This window comes from Centruroides vittatus, unplaced genomic scaffold (assembly GCF_030686945.1).
Source record: "Centruroides vittatus isolate TY-2023 unplaced genomic scaffold, ASM3068694v2 contig_546, whole genome shotgun sequence".
In the NCBI taxonomy this organism is placed as follows: domain Eukaryota; kingdom Metazoa; phylum Arthropoda; class Arachnida; order Scorpiones; family Buthidae; genus Centruroides; species Centruroides vittatus.
Window position 1 is genome coordinate 943,786 of NW_027122322.1, and position 15,890 is coordinate 959,675.

A 15,890-nucleotide genomic window follows, 5' to 3' on the forward strand; every position below is an offset into this window, starting at 1 on the left:
AACTGCCACTGTAGAACGAATTCTGCACGTTTAAAGCAGTTTGCAATGGTTAAGCTTGTTACGTTTTCCACGCAACCTTCGCGTAATGAATCGCACTAACAGGGAAATTTCAATCGATTATCCGCTTTCTATCGCACGAATTAAACCCAAAATAAGCTGCTTCCGATAATGACGTTTGAACGAATGAATAATACTCCGATCCAACGACTGAACTACAGCAGTGGCATTCGGCGGTAGGGTAAACACATTAATTGCCTGTAGTCTTTCGACTTTTTCACCAGCGGGACACTTGTCAACGACGAATGCTACGTTGCTTTTTTGCCGAACAAATTGGGAGTCGTATTTGTGAAGAATTTTCTCCCAAATGTTGGAAGTCATCGAACTTTTCGAATTTGCCTCGTCACTCCCTCGAAACATCGGGGCCGTCGAGATTTTCCTGTAACTAATGCAGTAGTTTCCAACCTTTTTGTACCTGCGCCCCCCTTAAAAAAATTGTTGCGCCCCCTTAATTTTTCTAACAATCTAATTTCATAAATACTCAAAGCGCGCTCGGCTCCAAACGCGAAAGCGAGATGTTCTCGTTCCAGCAAGAGTATGGATGGATGTTTTAGCATTTGTACCCGAAAAATTCGCGGCGAGGATTGTGGATTACGTATACCTATTTTGCTGATTCATTTTTTTGACACCTATTCGACTTTTTTGGTTTGTATTCGAAAATGATATTTTGGAAATAGGTGCATGCCCCCCCTTGCAACAGTCTCACGCCCCCTAGGGGGGCGCGCCCCACAGGTTGGAAACCACTGAACTAATGGCTTCATCTTTTCAGAACCATCAGAATTTGCTCCGAGGATTGTAACTCGCAGCTTTGATTTGCTTCCGCCGTGGCAACTCTCGTTTTTAAACATTGCTGTTTTCTCCGGAAGCAATTTGTAGAAAACTGCAGTTTCATCGAGATTGAAAACGTTTTCCGGTTTATACGATTTCTCAATCTCTTGTAAAACTCTCTCTTTCCAAGTTCCAACCGAGGTCATATCGACAGATTCTTTTTCTCCGCGCAACTTTTTAAAAGTCACGCCTTGGCGATCTTTAAATCTCTTTGACCATCCGTCACTGGCACTAAACTTGGTTTCTACTCCAAGTACCCCAGCGATTTCCATCGCCTTTTGTTTCGGTATCGGTCCGGAAACGGGAAGATTCGACGAACGAATTTGCTTTAGCCAACCAACGAGAGCATCTTCGACGTCTTTGTACGGCGACTTTCTCTGGCGTTTTCGAGACAGCCGCGACGAAGATCCAAGATAAAGTTTCTTAATTTCCTCTTTTTTTTCTTGAGAATTCCCACCAATGTTGTTTATGGAAGGTTTTTTGTTTTGCAAATTCGGCTTGCGAAGTTTTCTTATATTCAAATTCAGACACAAGTTCGTACAGTACGTATTTTTCCTTCAGCGTAAGCGTTGTTAGCTTTCGGACACTCATTTCTAACAGAAGTGTGAAACAGGTGTTACAAATGACGCTTGACGGGAGAAAATGCAAAATCGGATTCTGCTGTGACGTTGATATCGATTGTATATATATATTTTTTTGTTTATCTGTTATTACTGTATATATAAAAATACATAAAACGTTAAGGCATTTTTATTAATAAGTCGACTCCCCTCGTGAGAAAATGAGTTCGCACCACACAGTGCGGTGCGAACTCATTTTTTCAGGAGGGGAGTCGACTTATGAGACGTCTAAACGAGTGTGGGACAGCAAAAATATGTCGATTTATCCGGTGGTGTCGAGTAAACCTGAGTTTTTTTAACATTAATGCCTATGTAAGTCGGCCGAGACCCCAGAAAACTGATTACTCAACCGACGGTGTCGAGTTATACCTATGACGACTTATGCGGACTCGACTGTATATCTTTATTTCATCTGTAATTTCATAGTTTCTGAATATATAAATGCTAATAATTTAACTTACGCTTATTAAATTAATGTAGAACAAAAATTTTTTTGGTTTTAATTAATTATTGGATATTTGGGAGTAAGTAGAAAAAGAACAAGAAGCAATCGAGTATTAATTACTGGATATTTCCGTAAATAAACCCCGATTTAATTATAAAAACTAAGCAACTTCAGCATAAAATACTGATGACAAAAATAAGCCCAGACTTATCTTGAAAAATTTATTAGTAAAATTTACATTATTCATCATCATCATAAATACAGTCAACTTAACAAAATCCAAAAAATATTTTTAAAATAGTAGATATTTTTTATGATTTCAACACTACTCTGTAAGAATTACAAGCCTTAGACAGTACAGTCTATAAGAATGGAATTAACTGCTTTTTGTTAATGTAAAAATATGCTAATTTGTCATCTGGAAAAAGCACAGTCTTCGCTTCAATGGAAGTTTCGTCTTTAAAATTGTGGCATCAAAAGTAAGTGAAGTATCTTAGAATAAATCCATGGGCTTGCTTTTGGAGGAAGCTTTTTACAGAAATATTCATATAAAAATTCCATAAAAAAGGTGAACAAGATATATAATAATTAATAGCGAAGAAAAATTGCACAAGAATGTAAAGTTTTTTAAAGCATTTAATAATAATTATAGTTTTCCTTGTCTTTCTTAATAATACAAAGAACAAAGCAAAACAGAGACACTTACTGTTAAGTTCAAAATGTTTACTCAATGAGATAAACATAAAAAAAATTGATTATTCCATCTGATTTAAAGAAAAAAAGGAATAAAATTATACAGCATTACCATTAACTTAACTTTATTTAGTTCACAGGTGAACTAAATAAAGAACATTATTTTTGATCTGTAAGACTAAATATCTACATCCATATTTTCCAGTATAATAAGTCCTGTTAATATATAGAAAGTACTAGTATACAAAATAAATTTGAAATTAAACTAGTGAAATGTAATTTGAAATCGTGTTAATAATACACAGTTTCAAATAATACAACACGATATCGATTGTCGGGAAATGACCTCACGACATCTGACACCCCGCTATAATTGACATCAAATGATTTCATTTGTTCTCATTTGTTAAAACATTTTGTATGTTTTTGATTTTCCAACCTTTGATATTAAATAATGTCAAAGCGGTATGTGATTGACATCACTCATTATCATCTGACATCATTTGGTGTCATCCAGAAGCTTTTGAAAATGTGAAAAGACTTGTTAAGTAAATAATAATCAATTAAATATTGTTAATTGAAGATTCCTGACTTTAATCTGTTTAATAATGCATTTAGTATTTTTTTGAAATCAAGCAGAAACCACTACAAAACAATATGTCTGAAATGATTTTTGAACTTCCAAATGGAATCACTCGAAAATAAAATGATATTTTTACTAGGGATATACTATACATACATACGTGTTTGTGTGTTTATATGTATGTATGCGATAGTAATTTATAATATAATATCTAATGTATTTACCATACTGTATTAGGTGTTAAATGAGAAAATCCTGTAAATTCGGCTTTCTTTCGTAACACAACGGATTTAAAGGAAAGTGGAAACACGGGTGTATAAATGCAAAATCATCTTAAGATTTACTACCTTTTCCCCTATAATTGTTTGTATATAAATTTAAAATAACTTTTAATTATTTTACTTAAAATTAAAACATTTAAAACGAAAAGATAATGCTAAAATTAATCACGAACGTAGACATTTTGGGCAGTTTATCTGATAACTCCTTTATCTTCTACTGTTAAGAGCACTAATCGAAATAATGTTAAATAGATTTTGTTGCACGATAAATGTATTTGGGAATGTTTTTTCAGTAGTAATTAGCTACAAATTGTTCTTTTATTCTATTATTTTATCCAAAGAAAAAGATGGTGATAATTCGGATCCTTTCAAAATCCTGGGCTAATACTATTATAAGTTCATAAAAACTGTGGTTACTGATGAAAAGATATATCCAACGTGAATATTTCAAGATTTTATTTGGCGATAGCGAACGGCAATGGCTCATTCCAATAGAAAATTTTATATATTTTAAATCAAAACACAACAAAAATTCATAATAAATAATATAAGTATATATTATGCTATCCTATCGCGTGCGTACTGAAACAGAACTGTAGTTAAAATATATATGTATTGGTATCCTTTATCCTCAATTAATTTACCCCTATGGTCCAATTATACCCCAGTGATAAAAGTAAACTATCAAACAGGAACGGAGAATTGAGCGATTATGGTGTTGTAGATTACAATCTATAACAATATATTTTTACAATGGTGGAAGATCGATCTTTAATCGATATCTTCGCACAGTAGACTACTGTAAATGACATACCATACTAAATGCCGTACAATACCGAATTAACGAAAGAACCCCCCTCTGATCATTTTCTACGAAATGTCAGTTATTATTATTCTATTTAAGGAAAATTATTAACGATATATTCACTTTCCGCATGACTTGGCAAATCTCTTAATTCACTTACGTTTGCTTGAATAGCTTCTATCGTTATGACATTAATGTAAAGTGGAGACCGAGGGCTAGTTTTTAGTCATTTCTAGTTTTAGGGTACATAATATCGATTTATTTAGGTTAAAGTGAAAATGCATACTCCTACACATCTTTTGATATGGTTTATAATAAATATATGAACATTCAATAATTTTTTGTCATAGTTATTAATTATTTTAGAAATTGTGTCACCCTGTACGGGAGGTATATTGTCACGGGGTATATGTAATCTAAGTTCTCACATTTCCTGAATTTATTTCGGTTATGTTAAATTATGCGTAATATGACATTTACTCGTGCCAATTCTATAAAGAAAATATATTACTAATTTACTATTATTTATTCTGCCAAAGACATGTAACTCGAATCTTAACTATTGTCTTCGAAGTCACAGTTGTGACAAACATAATATGGATTTACATCTTTACATAGCTCGTGAGACCAAACTGTCCCTGAAAACCAAACAGAAGGTCTTTTCTTTCTCTTCTGATGAGTCAGTCTTAATGATAAGTTACCCCAAATGACCCATCTAATAGGAAGTACAGGTGTTACTCACCTTTTACTAATTTCAGGTTTTCTAGAGGTACAAAACACTGCGCATCAAAACTTACTCGATTTGCTATAAACTTTTTAACAGCTAATTAACGGAAAACAATACAACGGATATTATTCGAATTTTGTAATGACGTAGGCGAGCGGTAAATGGACCTAATCCAGGGGTTCTCAAAGCAGGTGTGCTAAAAATGCAGATATTTAGTCTTACAGATTAAAAATAATGTTATTTATTTAGTTAACCTGTAAGCTAAATAAAGTTAAGTTCATATTCAGGATTGAAAGGATTTTGAAAGGATTTACTCACCCCCTGTGGGCGGTAAGTAAATCCCTGTGGGCGGTGAGTAACGAAGAAACCGAAGCAAAATATGACAAGTTTAAAAACTGAGTAAGACTATAGACCACTGGTTCTCAAACTTATTTCGACCACCGCCCACTTTGAGATTTAAAAAGAAACCTAGTGCCCCCAATAGTGTTACCACCAGGCTGTACCAATTGCTGGATCCCTCATCCAGCAATCCAGCTGGATCCAGCGCTGCGGATCCGCAAATACTCAATTAACTTTCTAAATAATTTCGAAAAAGTCTACGTCGTCGCGTTGCCGCTTTGCTAACTACTAGACTGCTACTAATTACTTACTCACTACTTTACTAACACTAATAATTAAATTACTCATAAATAAACTATACCTTAATCAATCCAGCAAAATTTAAGAAAATAATAACGTATTCAATCTCTTTTAACGATCTTCCTCAGTTACAAAAAAATACAACATTAACTATAGAACATAAAATGTGTTTGGAATAAATATAAAAAGAATAGTGCTTAATTACATCCCATTTTTTTAAACAAGATACATAGATGTACTGCCAGGTCTGATAATTTTCGTATTGTATACCGACGTAATCCCACTGTTTTCAAACTATTAAGAAACGATAAAAAGAAAGAGGATGGGAATTCAACAACGGGTATATATTCGGTGCCTTTACACAACCAACGTTTCAATTCCAAGCTTGTTTATGTGGGTGCAACAATGCGCAGTTTAAAACAAAGGCTCAAGAGCACAAATATCTCTTTTCCATGTCGTCCTTAGTCAGTCTCCCAAATTTGGCGACAGTCCGGCTGCTAGATTGCTCTACAGATGTTTCTGAGTACCGTCAGTTTTAAAAAAAACACCCTGTATATATTTTTTCCGCTATTTATTTTGTTTATTTATGTATATTTTGTCTGTTTGGGCGTTTTCCGTTAATTTTCATATTTATTCCGAACACATTTTATGTTCTATATTTAATGTTCTATTTTTTTTGTAACCGAGGAAGATCGTTAAAAACGATTGAAAACGTTATTATTTTATTAAATTTTGCTGGATTGATAAAGGTGTAGTTTATTTAACTTATTCTACTTCCAGTACATAGTTTTATATACCTATAAATAACTACAGACTAATATGTAGAGCCTATATATGAAAACTGGTAAGACTGATAGCCACTTAGCCACTGATTATCCGTCCTTACATTATTATAATATATTAATATAAATTAATCAGTAGAATTACCTTTGCTATTATTTAACTTAAAGATTACATTATAATTATAATCTAACTAAACATTTAAAGTTAATTATCTCTATCTCAAGTGTTAAACCGAACCAAAGTTAATTTTACTACCTAAATGTGTAAGAAGTTTTACTGATTTATAGTGACCAGTCTAAATAATAAAAGCTTTTAAAGTATTTTTTAAATGTTTTTTCAAATGTTTTGTTTAAATGTTTAAAAAAACATAAATTGCAGGATAGATAGATAGATAACACTTTATTGCACCAAAAATACATCCACGCTGGATCCAGCTGGAATGATTTCAATCCAGCAAAAATCCAGCTGGATTCAAAACACTGCTGGATTGCAATCCCTAGTTACCAATCGTCCGGTTTTCACCCAGACAGTCTGAGAATTGACTCACTGTCCGGCTGAACCATTAATTTTGTCCGGGAATTTCGTAGAAATTCTCGACCTTTTGTTTTTTTGCTCGTACGTCCGTAAACGTCTTTTATGGATCTAGATTATCTGTTCTTTCTTTCTTAATTTAGGTTACATACGTTACTCCTACGCAAGTCCCTAGTCCTTAACTGATTTAGAACCGGCATGAATGCAAGTTCATTCATGCTATAAGTGTATTCAGCTATAAGTCAACGTGTTAGAAATATTCAAGTTGTGACCTTCAATAAAAAATAAAAAATATATAAAATGTCAGCATTTTATATATAATCCGTCAAATTTTTATAGATAGAATTTGTCTGCCATCGCTCCTCTAGATTTCCTTAACGCCCCCTAATTTTCTGAGCCTTCTACTGCCCCCCTGAAAGCCTAAAACGCCCACAAGGGAGCGTTATTGCCCCCTTTGAGAAACGCTGCTATAGACAATGTAAATATTGTAACACCCATTGTCACATTCAAGTGTTCACTGGAAGTAGAATTTGGTTAATTGGTTTCTTAATTTTTCCCCCTAGCTTAAGGGAATTTTACATATCCTCATAATAGAACTGTATTCTGAGAACTGAAGAACTGAAGAACTGTAGAACTGAATCCTCATAATAAAGTAAATTGATTTGGCCCAAGGCTAACACCAGGGGCGGACTGGCCCTAAAACTTTTGTGTGGAAAAGATCATTACCGGCCCAGTCCATAAATAAAAAAAAATGACTTTTTTCTATTTATATTTAAATATATTCAAAATACATTGACAAAAATTGCAATAAGCACAAGTCTAGAACATTAATTTTTTATTTAGAAGTTTGCTTTGTTGAGCAATAATATTAACACGTTATATCCGAATAATATATTATAACAACAAATAGGACAATTTTTGCAAGCTTTGCAGTAAGGGGATGAAATCGAATCTTTATCGTTTTCTAGTTGATCATCAGTAGAATGTTCATTTTCGTTTAATTTTATAAAAGTTTCACTGATATTTGGTAAAACGATAAAGGCCTACACATATATCTATATTACACCTAAAAATTGAAATTTATCTTACTTAACGAAAAAAAATAAATGAATTTTTTTAAAAAATAAAACCGAACAAAACGGTATATTATGTACTGTACATATTTAGAAAAACGGCCCAAATTGTATACGGTCCGTGTGGAATTTTCCACATTTCCACATGGCCAGTCCGCCCCTGGCTAACACGCACACAAACTTTTCATATATATATAAGTAGATTTTTGAGTCCTTTGCATCCATACTTCTACAAAGTAGGTTTTTTAGTATACCTCATCTGGTAAAATAATTTCAATTCAATTAGGTATAAAGAAAGAATCGCATGCATTGTTTAGATCACCATTTAGATGCGAATATAGAATACTAAGGGCAGAAGGATGCGAAAAGAGAATTTATAAGTATATGACCAGCATACTTTTACTTTCTGTTCGTTATCTCCTGCATAGGAGAACTAGAATTTTCCCACACTTTGTCAATAACCTTTTCTGTTCGTCTTATCGTTAACATTCTTCTTAACATCAGATAAGAAATGCATCAATTCTTCTCGGTTTATTTATAAGATTCGCATCGATAAAATTATATTAACATACTAAACAAATACTTTTTTAAATTCCGAATTAAAATTCTACATCCACGTTGTCAAGACTGATTTATCATTATTTTTTTTTTTTTAAATAAAGGTTTGTAAATAATTCGTTTCTTTCCTAGATTGGCGTGTGACTTTACTTATTCTTTTACAAAATTTGTAATCTTTCGTATTATTTTCGTTCACAAAAGCTGAATTAATAAGTAAATAAAGTATAGAAGCCATTTAGCTAATACGTCGAACTCGGAGAGGCCCCAAAATTTAATCTTTAATGTAGAAAACATGAGATGAAAGTGATACAGATTAAAGTTTCTTTTGTTTTATTCGTGTACTTTTTTTCTTTATGGCTTTTTGAGAGAGTTGGTCGTACATTTTTGAATAGTCCACTCGGTACGCCTATTGACCGTGCGGATAAAATCGTTGAATACCGATTATCAGTATTTTCAATGCTTCAGGTAAGTAAGTGCCCTAACAAAGGGAAAGTTTTACGGAATTTTTCACGTGTCTAGAGCGAGGGTATTTCCGTCAGGCATTCTGTATGACAGATCTCGTGTTTCGTTGTATTAACACAGAAAACAACTTAAAACACACTTCATTCTTACCTCTCTTTACGGCTAATTAACAGATGTTTAAAAATATCACGAATCAACGATTTATTTTAGTCTTAATCTGACTAAAATTAACATTTCGCATATAACAAAAGACGCAATTGAAGAAAATCCGGTTAAAAACAATTTTAAAATTTCAATCCTTTATTAAAAGAATGCTTTTGTCTTTCTTACAGACAAAAGTTTTCTATAATGAACAAAGTTTATTCAAATTTCTCTGAAAATATAGATTATATAGCCTATATTTATATATATTATCCATAATTAAACTGTCTTATAAATTAAACATCATTTAACGATTTATTTCCTCTATTTTTAATTATATTACTCCATAAAAGCAATACATAAACCGTGGAAAAAAATACATTTGGGTGGTTCCAATTACTTATCCATTTACAAAAAATTTATTAGAATTTTCATGTAAATCAGTTGAACGGAATGTATGCACAACTATTTCATTAATCATTAATTAAAAAAAAAAAAAAAACAGATAAAGGGCCTATCTGGCCTGGCTCTCCTGTACAGTCTAATATTATATATATAATTTTAAGGCTTTTGGAGGGTGAGTATCAGTGCCTATGGGCAAAAAGGGCAATTGCCCGGTACTCCCACCAACACGGGCCCCGAAAAGCTATAATGCGCCATGGTGAGTACCAACATTCGTGACTGACTAGAACCCATCTTGTCACTCTCAGACTCTATGGATATTGGAAGCAGATTATTTATTTTGGAAAACATTCTATTATAGATTATAGATTTATTCAGTTTTATTTATTTTTAATGAATATATAAATAAATATTCGTATAAAAATAAAAATAAAATTGTTATAAAGATGATAAATTTTTGTTAGTTTACAAATAAATCTTAAAATAGCTTTAGAATAATAATAATAATAATAATAACAATTAAAACTAAATTTAAATTAATAAAATACAATTAAAAAATATATATTAATTTCAATTTTTATACGTTTGATATCGTTTTTAATTTAAAATAATACACTTTTTTAAAAAATAAAATTCAATTAATGGAAAAATCTTTTAAAATGATTATCAGTTCTACTGTATAGTAGGAAAGGCTCGGGGGGAAGCGAAGTACAGGCGCTTGAAGTATAATGCTTTCTTATTTGTCACATTCGTATATGTTCCATAATTGCTTAACTTTCGATTATATGAATACAAAAAAAAAAAAAAAAAAAAAAAAGCTAAATTTTCTTTATTTTCGTTAATTTAATCAAAATTTAGGACTTGACAATAATTCTGACAATAATTAACAGATCAAACAGAAGGATGAGGATCATCTAGAATCACTTAAATTTTCTACTAGAAAAGTCTAAATTTGCCTTTGATCCTGTTAAATTTAAAAGTGGATTTCTTCTTATTTTATAATTAATAGGAACAATATTAAATAGCTTAACATTGTAGCTAAAATAATATAAAATTTGATTGATTAGTTTCTATTTTTCTTTCTGAAATTTCAAGTTTTAATAGAAAATAAAAGCTATAAATTATGATTAATAATTGTTTCTCATATTAATTACTTACTAAATTATGCATGTGCTCCTATATAAAAAGTATATCTTAAATATAAATTATGTAAAGTTATACTTAAAAAATAATAAATAATGTAAGTCAGTTTTTAACCCTCGTCGTTTAAAATATTATAAGGTATAATTATAATTATTAATGATTTATCAATGAAAATGATTCCCTAATTTGCTGTGAAAACTAGTTAATCTGGTTTTCATGAAAATATAGAAATGATCTTGTTTATTACCTTAGGCAAGGGTTACTTTCTTCTCTGCTTTACTCTTAGCTTTAATTATTCACAGCTGAGTACAGAATTCGTTTAAATATAAAAAGATAAGAAAAAATTTTCAAATTTTAATCTTAACCAGTAAATAAATATAAATAAATAAATATATTTTGCAATTAGAAAAGAATATTATCATTATTTTAATTCTACTTTTATCCCATTAACCTTTCAATGTATTAGAAACAATGTATAGTACGTGCAGACAAGTTAAATACACAAACTTTACCGTCTATGGACGGTATTAATTACTCTTATATTAAAAAGAAATAAATAAAGATTATAGGATATATTTACGTTAAACGGTAGCGACCGATATCAGTTAGCAGAAACTTCTAATGACCTTAATAACCTCTAATGACCTTATAAACCGGTAGATACAGTTCCCTGCCCAGCCAAAAATAGACTCATCGAGTCAGAAATTAAGTTTTTGTTAGAAATATATTGTAAAAACCTTTGTAAATTGATATTTAACGTTATTAAATCGTCCAATTATCCATACTCTTCTACATTTAGCCACAACATAAATAAATAAAAAAAAAAAAAAAAATGAATCGCTTGGTGTGAAGTCTAAATGAGGTTAATATTACTTATGGTTCCAAAATGGCTTATCGTCTCCGATTCCAGGAAATAGAAGAAAGGAAACAGTGGAGACGACTCCCCACTGTTTTTTTTTTCTTCGGTTTTCTGGAATCGGAGACGAACCGCCATTTTGGAACCATAAATAATATTAACCCTAAAGGATAAATTACTTTATTAAGAATAGAATAATCTAAAAATATTCTAAAATTAACATTATTTATTTAAATTATTTTAAAAAAATTCAAAATACATGAATTATTTCTTTTATTATTCTTAATATCTTTTGGTGGAAGTCTTTGCTATTCTCAGCCGTTAAAGATGCCCTAAGGCAAGATTTATGGAAAAGCTTATATAAGTCACTCGCTCACAGGTGGTCAAGAAGCAGAAGCACAGTCGGTTGGAAAAGTAAAGGTACGTACAGTTTAGTACTTTATGAAATTAACTCAATCACTTAATATTTATCATTATAATTCTCTTCTCTCTTAATAATTTGTATGTAATAATATTGCTTCTTTTGTATCCTTTCTCTTTCCAACACGAACTTGTCTTGTGTTTTACTACTGTCCCACTTGTTTTAAAGGAGTGCCTTTTCTATAATTATAACTTAGTTCATATCAACACACACACACACTTATTTATATCTAAGATACTATTAAAAAAAATTTATATGGAATAGGACGTTATTTGTTCGGTTCGGGCATCGATAACCGATATGACCCGAATATACGTTCGTGTTGGCCACCATTTTTTCTAGTACTAGGCCACACTCGTTTTAGTAGCTACGGCGATGTAATTTAATGTACTATAATTTAGCAATTGGGCAAAAAAGGGAAATTTTCCGGAGTACCCACCAACGGTGTTGCCGAAAACAATCTTTTACAAGGAAATATTCCCCGAAGAAAAATTTCCGAAGTTAAGGCTGTACGAGGAGGTGTCCCGAATTCAAATTTTCCCGGGCCCCACGAACCTGTAACGATTTAAACTAGTAAAACAAAGTCTAACGACTCGTAATTCCCATTAACGTAGTTTTTTTTTTAAACACGCTGCTTGCCCTTTGGAATTTGGATCGAAGATGTACAGTACTTATCTAAGGAAAAACGCTTCCGAATCGGGTGGATGATCTAGATACAGCACAGATATTTACTTATTTAACTCTAAAAACAAGAAAACCATCGATAAATAATAATTATAAACCCGAAATCTTTCTTAAATATTTATTAAATTCTAATAATTATATATATATATATATATATATATATCCTGTATATATAGATTAATCGAACAAATCACAAGAATAAAACAAAATACACATATATATTTTGTAGATTTAAAATATATTATTCTGTACATTTGAAATTATTAGTAAAACCATTGTTATAAATTATAAGTGTAATTTAGTTAGAAGATTTTATTGGTAGTTTTTATAAGATATCGACGCTTTTAACCAATCAGAGGTATGCACCTGAAGTTCCACTTACCCTCAGAGCGAGGGATAAATCTGAAGGAAGTTGTATTGGACTGGCATTAGCGATAGATGTGAGTACGCTTGCTCTAGTGATCTGTTGTCGTTAATCGCCATTTATGTGTCGATATCCTGTTAAGTTTTGAGGTGAGATTTGTAATAATCGTTTATAAGGTAACGGGATGGATTTAATTTACTCCGGTGATGAGATATTCCACTCGGTATCTACCTGTTGCTAAACGAGGTTGCTCGTAATGGCGCGCCAAGGTCACCGACCGACAATTTCAATAATACTGTAATGCACGAGACAATTCGCGGGACTTGTTAATACAATCCACGTGTTTTTTTTTGTAATTGATTTAATTTTACGTCGACGTGTACGTAACGATAGGTTTAACGAATGTACGGTTAAAAAGACGGGGATAATACGTGTTTTTTTTTCGTTAGGATGATGTTCTCGCCTTTGAATACTTGCCGAGAACAAGTGTCCGCGATGACGTAAGTTAATGCTCCGCGTTTCTTCCCTGTATGGGAAGTCGCCATTAGGTCATTGTGGCTTTGGGAATATCGGCTTTTATTTTATTATTTATGGTTATTTATCGGATTTCTTTTTTATTTTTGTTTGCTTCGTGGTGTAATGGGAAAGTTTAGCATAGTAAATGGAATTTTACGGAGTCGATAAGTTGTTAAATAAATGCAGGATGCTAGTGGATAATTGGATTGCACTGACAAAATTCGATGAATTTTTTAATGTAGACTAAGATATTTAAAAGATAGTTAATGAAATCATTTTATTATTTGACTTCTGTCTTTTTGAGTAAAGGTTTTAGCCCCATATTATAATGTTTTAGCCTCATATCTATATCAAAGTTGTTTCTGATTAAAAGAATTTTTTGTTTATTAAAAAAAATACTTAATGTCACTCTGTTATAAGTGATCAGATTTTAATCATATTCAATAGCCAATTTATAATTAAAATGTTTTTATTATTATTTATCTACTTTTGATTTATTTTTTTACATAGCTATGTTTAGAATCAATTTGACCCATATATTTAATTTCTTCAGTTATTCTTTGTTTGCTTTAAAGATTTGAGATTTGTCAAACTTTTATGTATAATCTTGGCACTTCGCTATCTGTTGTGGTGGTGGTTCTTTCGAGATGTGTGACGTCTCTTTCCTTACTTATTCGTCTATTAATAAATGTTTATAATTTTTATTTTGGCAAATAATAATTTAATATTTGTTTAAATATTAAATTATTATTTGATTATACTATTCTGACAAAATGTCGATCTGTTTGTGACGGTCTTTTTTTCCGGCCGAATGATACGGGCATATTAATCACTAATAATTGTTAACGTGATTAACGGATGCTACCGTAAATTTCTCGATGCAGATCGCACCAATCTCTTTTTATAAGTAAATGAATCATGTATTACTTATTCTATAAAAATAAAATGTGGATTAATAAATAACTCATTTTAGATGAAAGTTTTATCACTAATAATTAACTTTTATCTGAAAATGCTTTTTAAATAAAAGCTAATTATTGTTATGTATACTTTTACATGTTATACTGCAGTTATAAATTAATCATTATATATAAAACAATATAAGAACAAAATGCAGTTAATAATGAACGAAATATGTTTCTTTATGGTTTGAAAGTTTATAATTACGTTAATCTTAGTAATGTAGGATTAATGCACTGTTAATTTTAAGCTTTAGGTAAAATGGATGTTATAAAAAATAATTGTAATCAGTTTTCTGTGATGATCTTTATTAATAAGTTGAAAAATTATAAATCTAAATAAATGTTATATGCACAATAAAAGGTACAGTAGTCTCTTGATTCAATGGATCCTTATTTAACAGACAAAAACTTTAGAATCAGGAAAAATCTAAATTTATTATTATTTATTTACAAATAGAGCATGCTTAAGGGTTGGTCAATGAACATAAATTACTCAATGTACTGTACATTATAACGTTCTCAAACATCTCATACAATATGTATGAGATGTTTGTTGTTAATATATATTTTTAAAATACATTTGATTTAATGGGCATTTGTCAATACTAGACACCTCTTTCCCAATTAGTTCGTTAAATAAAGGGCCTACTGTACATAAAAAAAACCGAAAACAAAAGAGCATTAATAAACTTGTATAAATATTAAGCATTTAAAAATCAATAAAATAATTTTAATTTGCTACATTTTTAGTTCGTATTAGATCGTAAACAATTAAAGGTTAAAAAATATTTTAATTATTTCGTTTTTTATTATTATGATTAAAAAATGTAAGTAATTGAACTGGTATTTGGTTTAAACATTAAAAATTTCGTTAAAAATATAAAAATATATATGTAATTAATTAACATATAATTAACAAATAATAATTTAAATATCTAAAAGTGCTTTGGTACAATACACTGTGAGTTTATCAGTTAAGCATAACTGTTATGTTCTAATCAAACATCTTTACTACACCCGATACATGTAAAGCTATACACCAACCAAAGCCGAATATAATCAAGCAAGAAATGGCTAATGCCAAATTGTCTATTAAATTATTAGTATTATAGCCATTTCTCACCCGATTATATTCGGCTTTGGTTGGTGTATAGCTTCTATGTTCTGCTTTGCTTTTTTCTTTTCTTTATTCTTCTTCATCAATTCAGACTTAGTCAACTTTTGGAATCCTTTTCCAGTTTTCAGTGTTTTTTAGTTCTTTGCACTTATGTCGGTATCATATTTGATGGTTTATTATACCAATGCAATTTTTTACC

General features: G+C 30.8%; 3 protein-coding genes across 3 annotated transcripts in view; 2 read left to right on the forward strand and 1 right to left on the reverse strand.

Annotated features, from left to right (window-relative positions):
- The window catches only part of LOC136978578 (limulus clotting factor C-like), a 225,199-nt gene that overhangs the window by 134,801 nt on the left and 74,508 nt on the right, over positions 1 to 15,890 (forward strand). The window lies entirely within an intron of this gene.
- LOC136978575 (coiled-coil domain-containing protein 50-like) overlaps positions 1 to 15,890 on the forward strand; it is a 175,656-nt gene that overhangs the window by 64,102 nt on the left and 95,664 nt on the right. The window lies entirely within an intron of this gene.
- LOC136978551 (tigger transposable element-derived protein 4-like) lies at positions 118 to 7,210 on the reverse strand. Its single transcript, XM_067274267.1, has 3 exons — positions 7,145 to 7,210; positions 799 to 1,382; positions 118 to 472 (listed from the first exon to the last, which is right to left on the reverse strand). The coding sequence occupies exons 1-3, from the start codon at positions 7,208 to 7,210 to the stop codon at positions 118 to 120; spliced, it is 1,005 nt and encodes a 334-aa protein (XP_067130368.1).

What these genes read in the sequence shown, in the direction of transcription:
- LOC136978551 (XM_067274267.1), bottom strand. Translation starts at nt 7,210, where the DNA reads ATGAATGAACTTGCATTCATGCCGGTTCTAAATCAGTTAAGGACTAGG. An exon ending in GGGACTTGCGTAGGAGTAAC is followed by an intron (nt 1,383 to 7,144) that starts GTATGTAACCTA and finishes AAACTTCGCAAG; the next exon opens with CCGAATTTGCAAAACAAAAA. An exon ending in ATGAAGCCATTAGTTCAGTG is followed by an intron (nt 473 to 798) that starts GTTTCCAACCTG and finishes AGGGGGGCGCAG; the next exon opens with GTACAAAAAGGTTGGAAACT.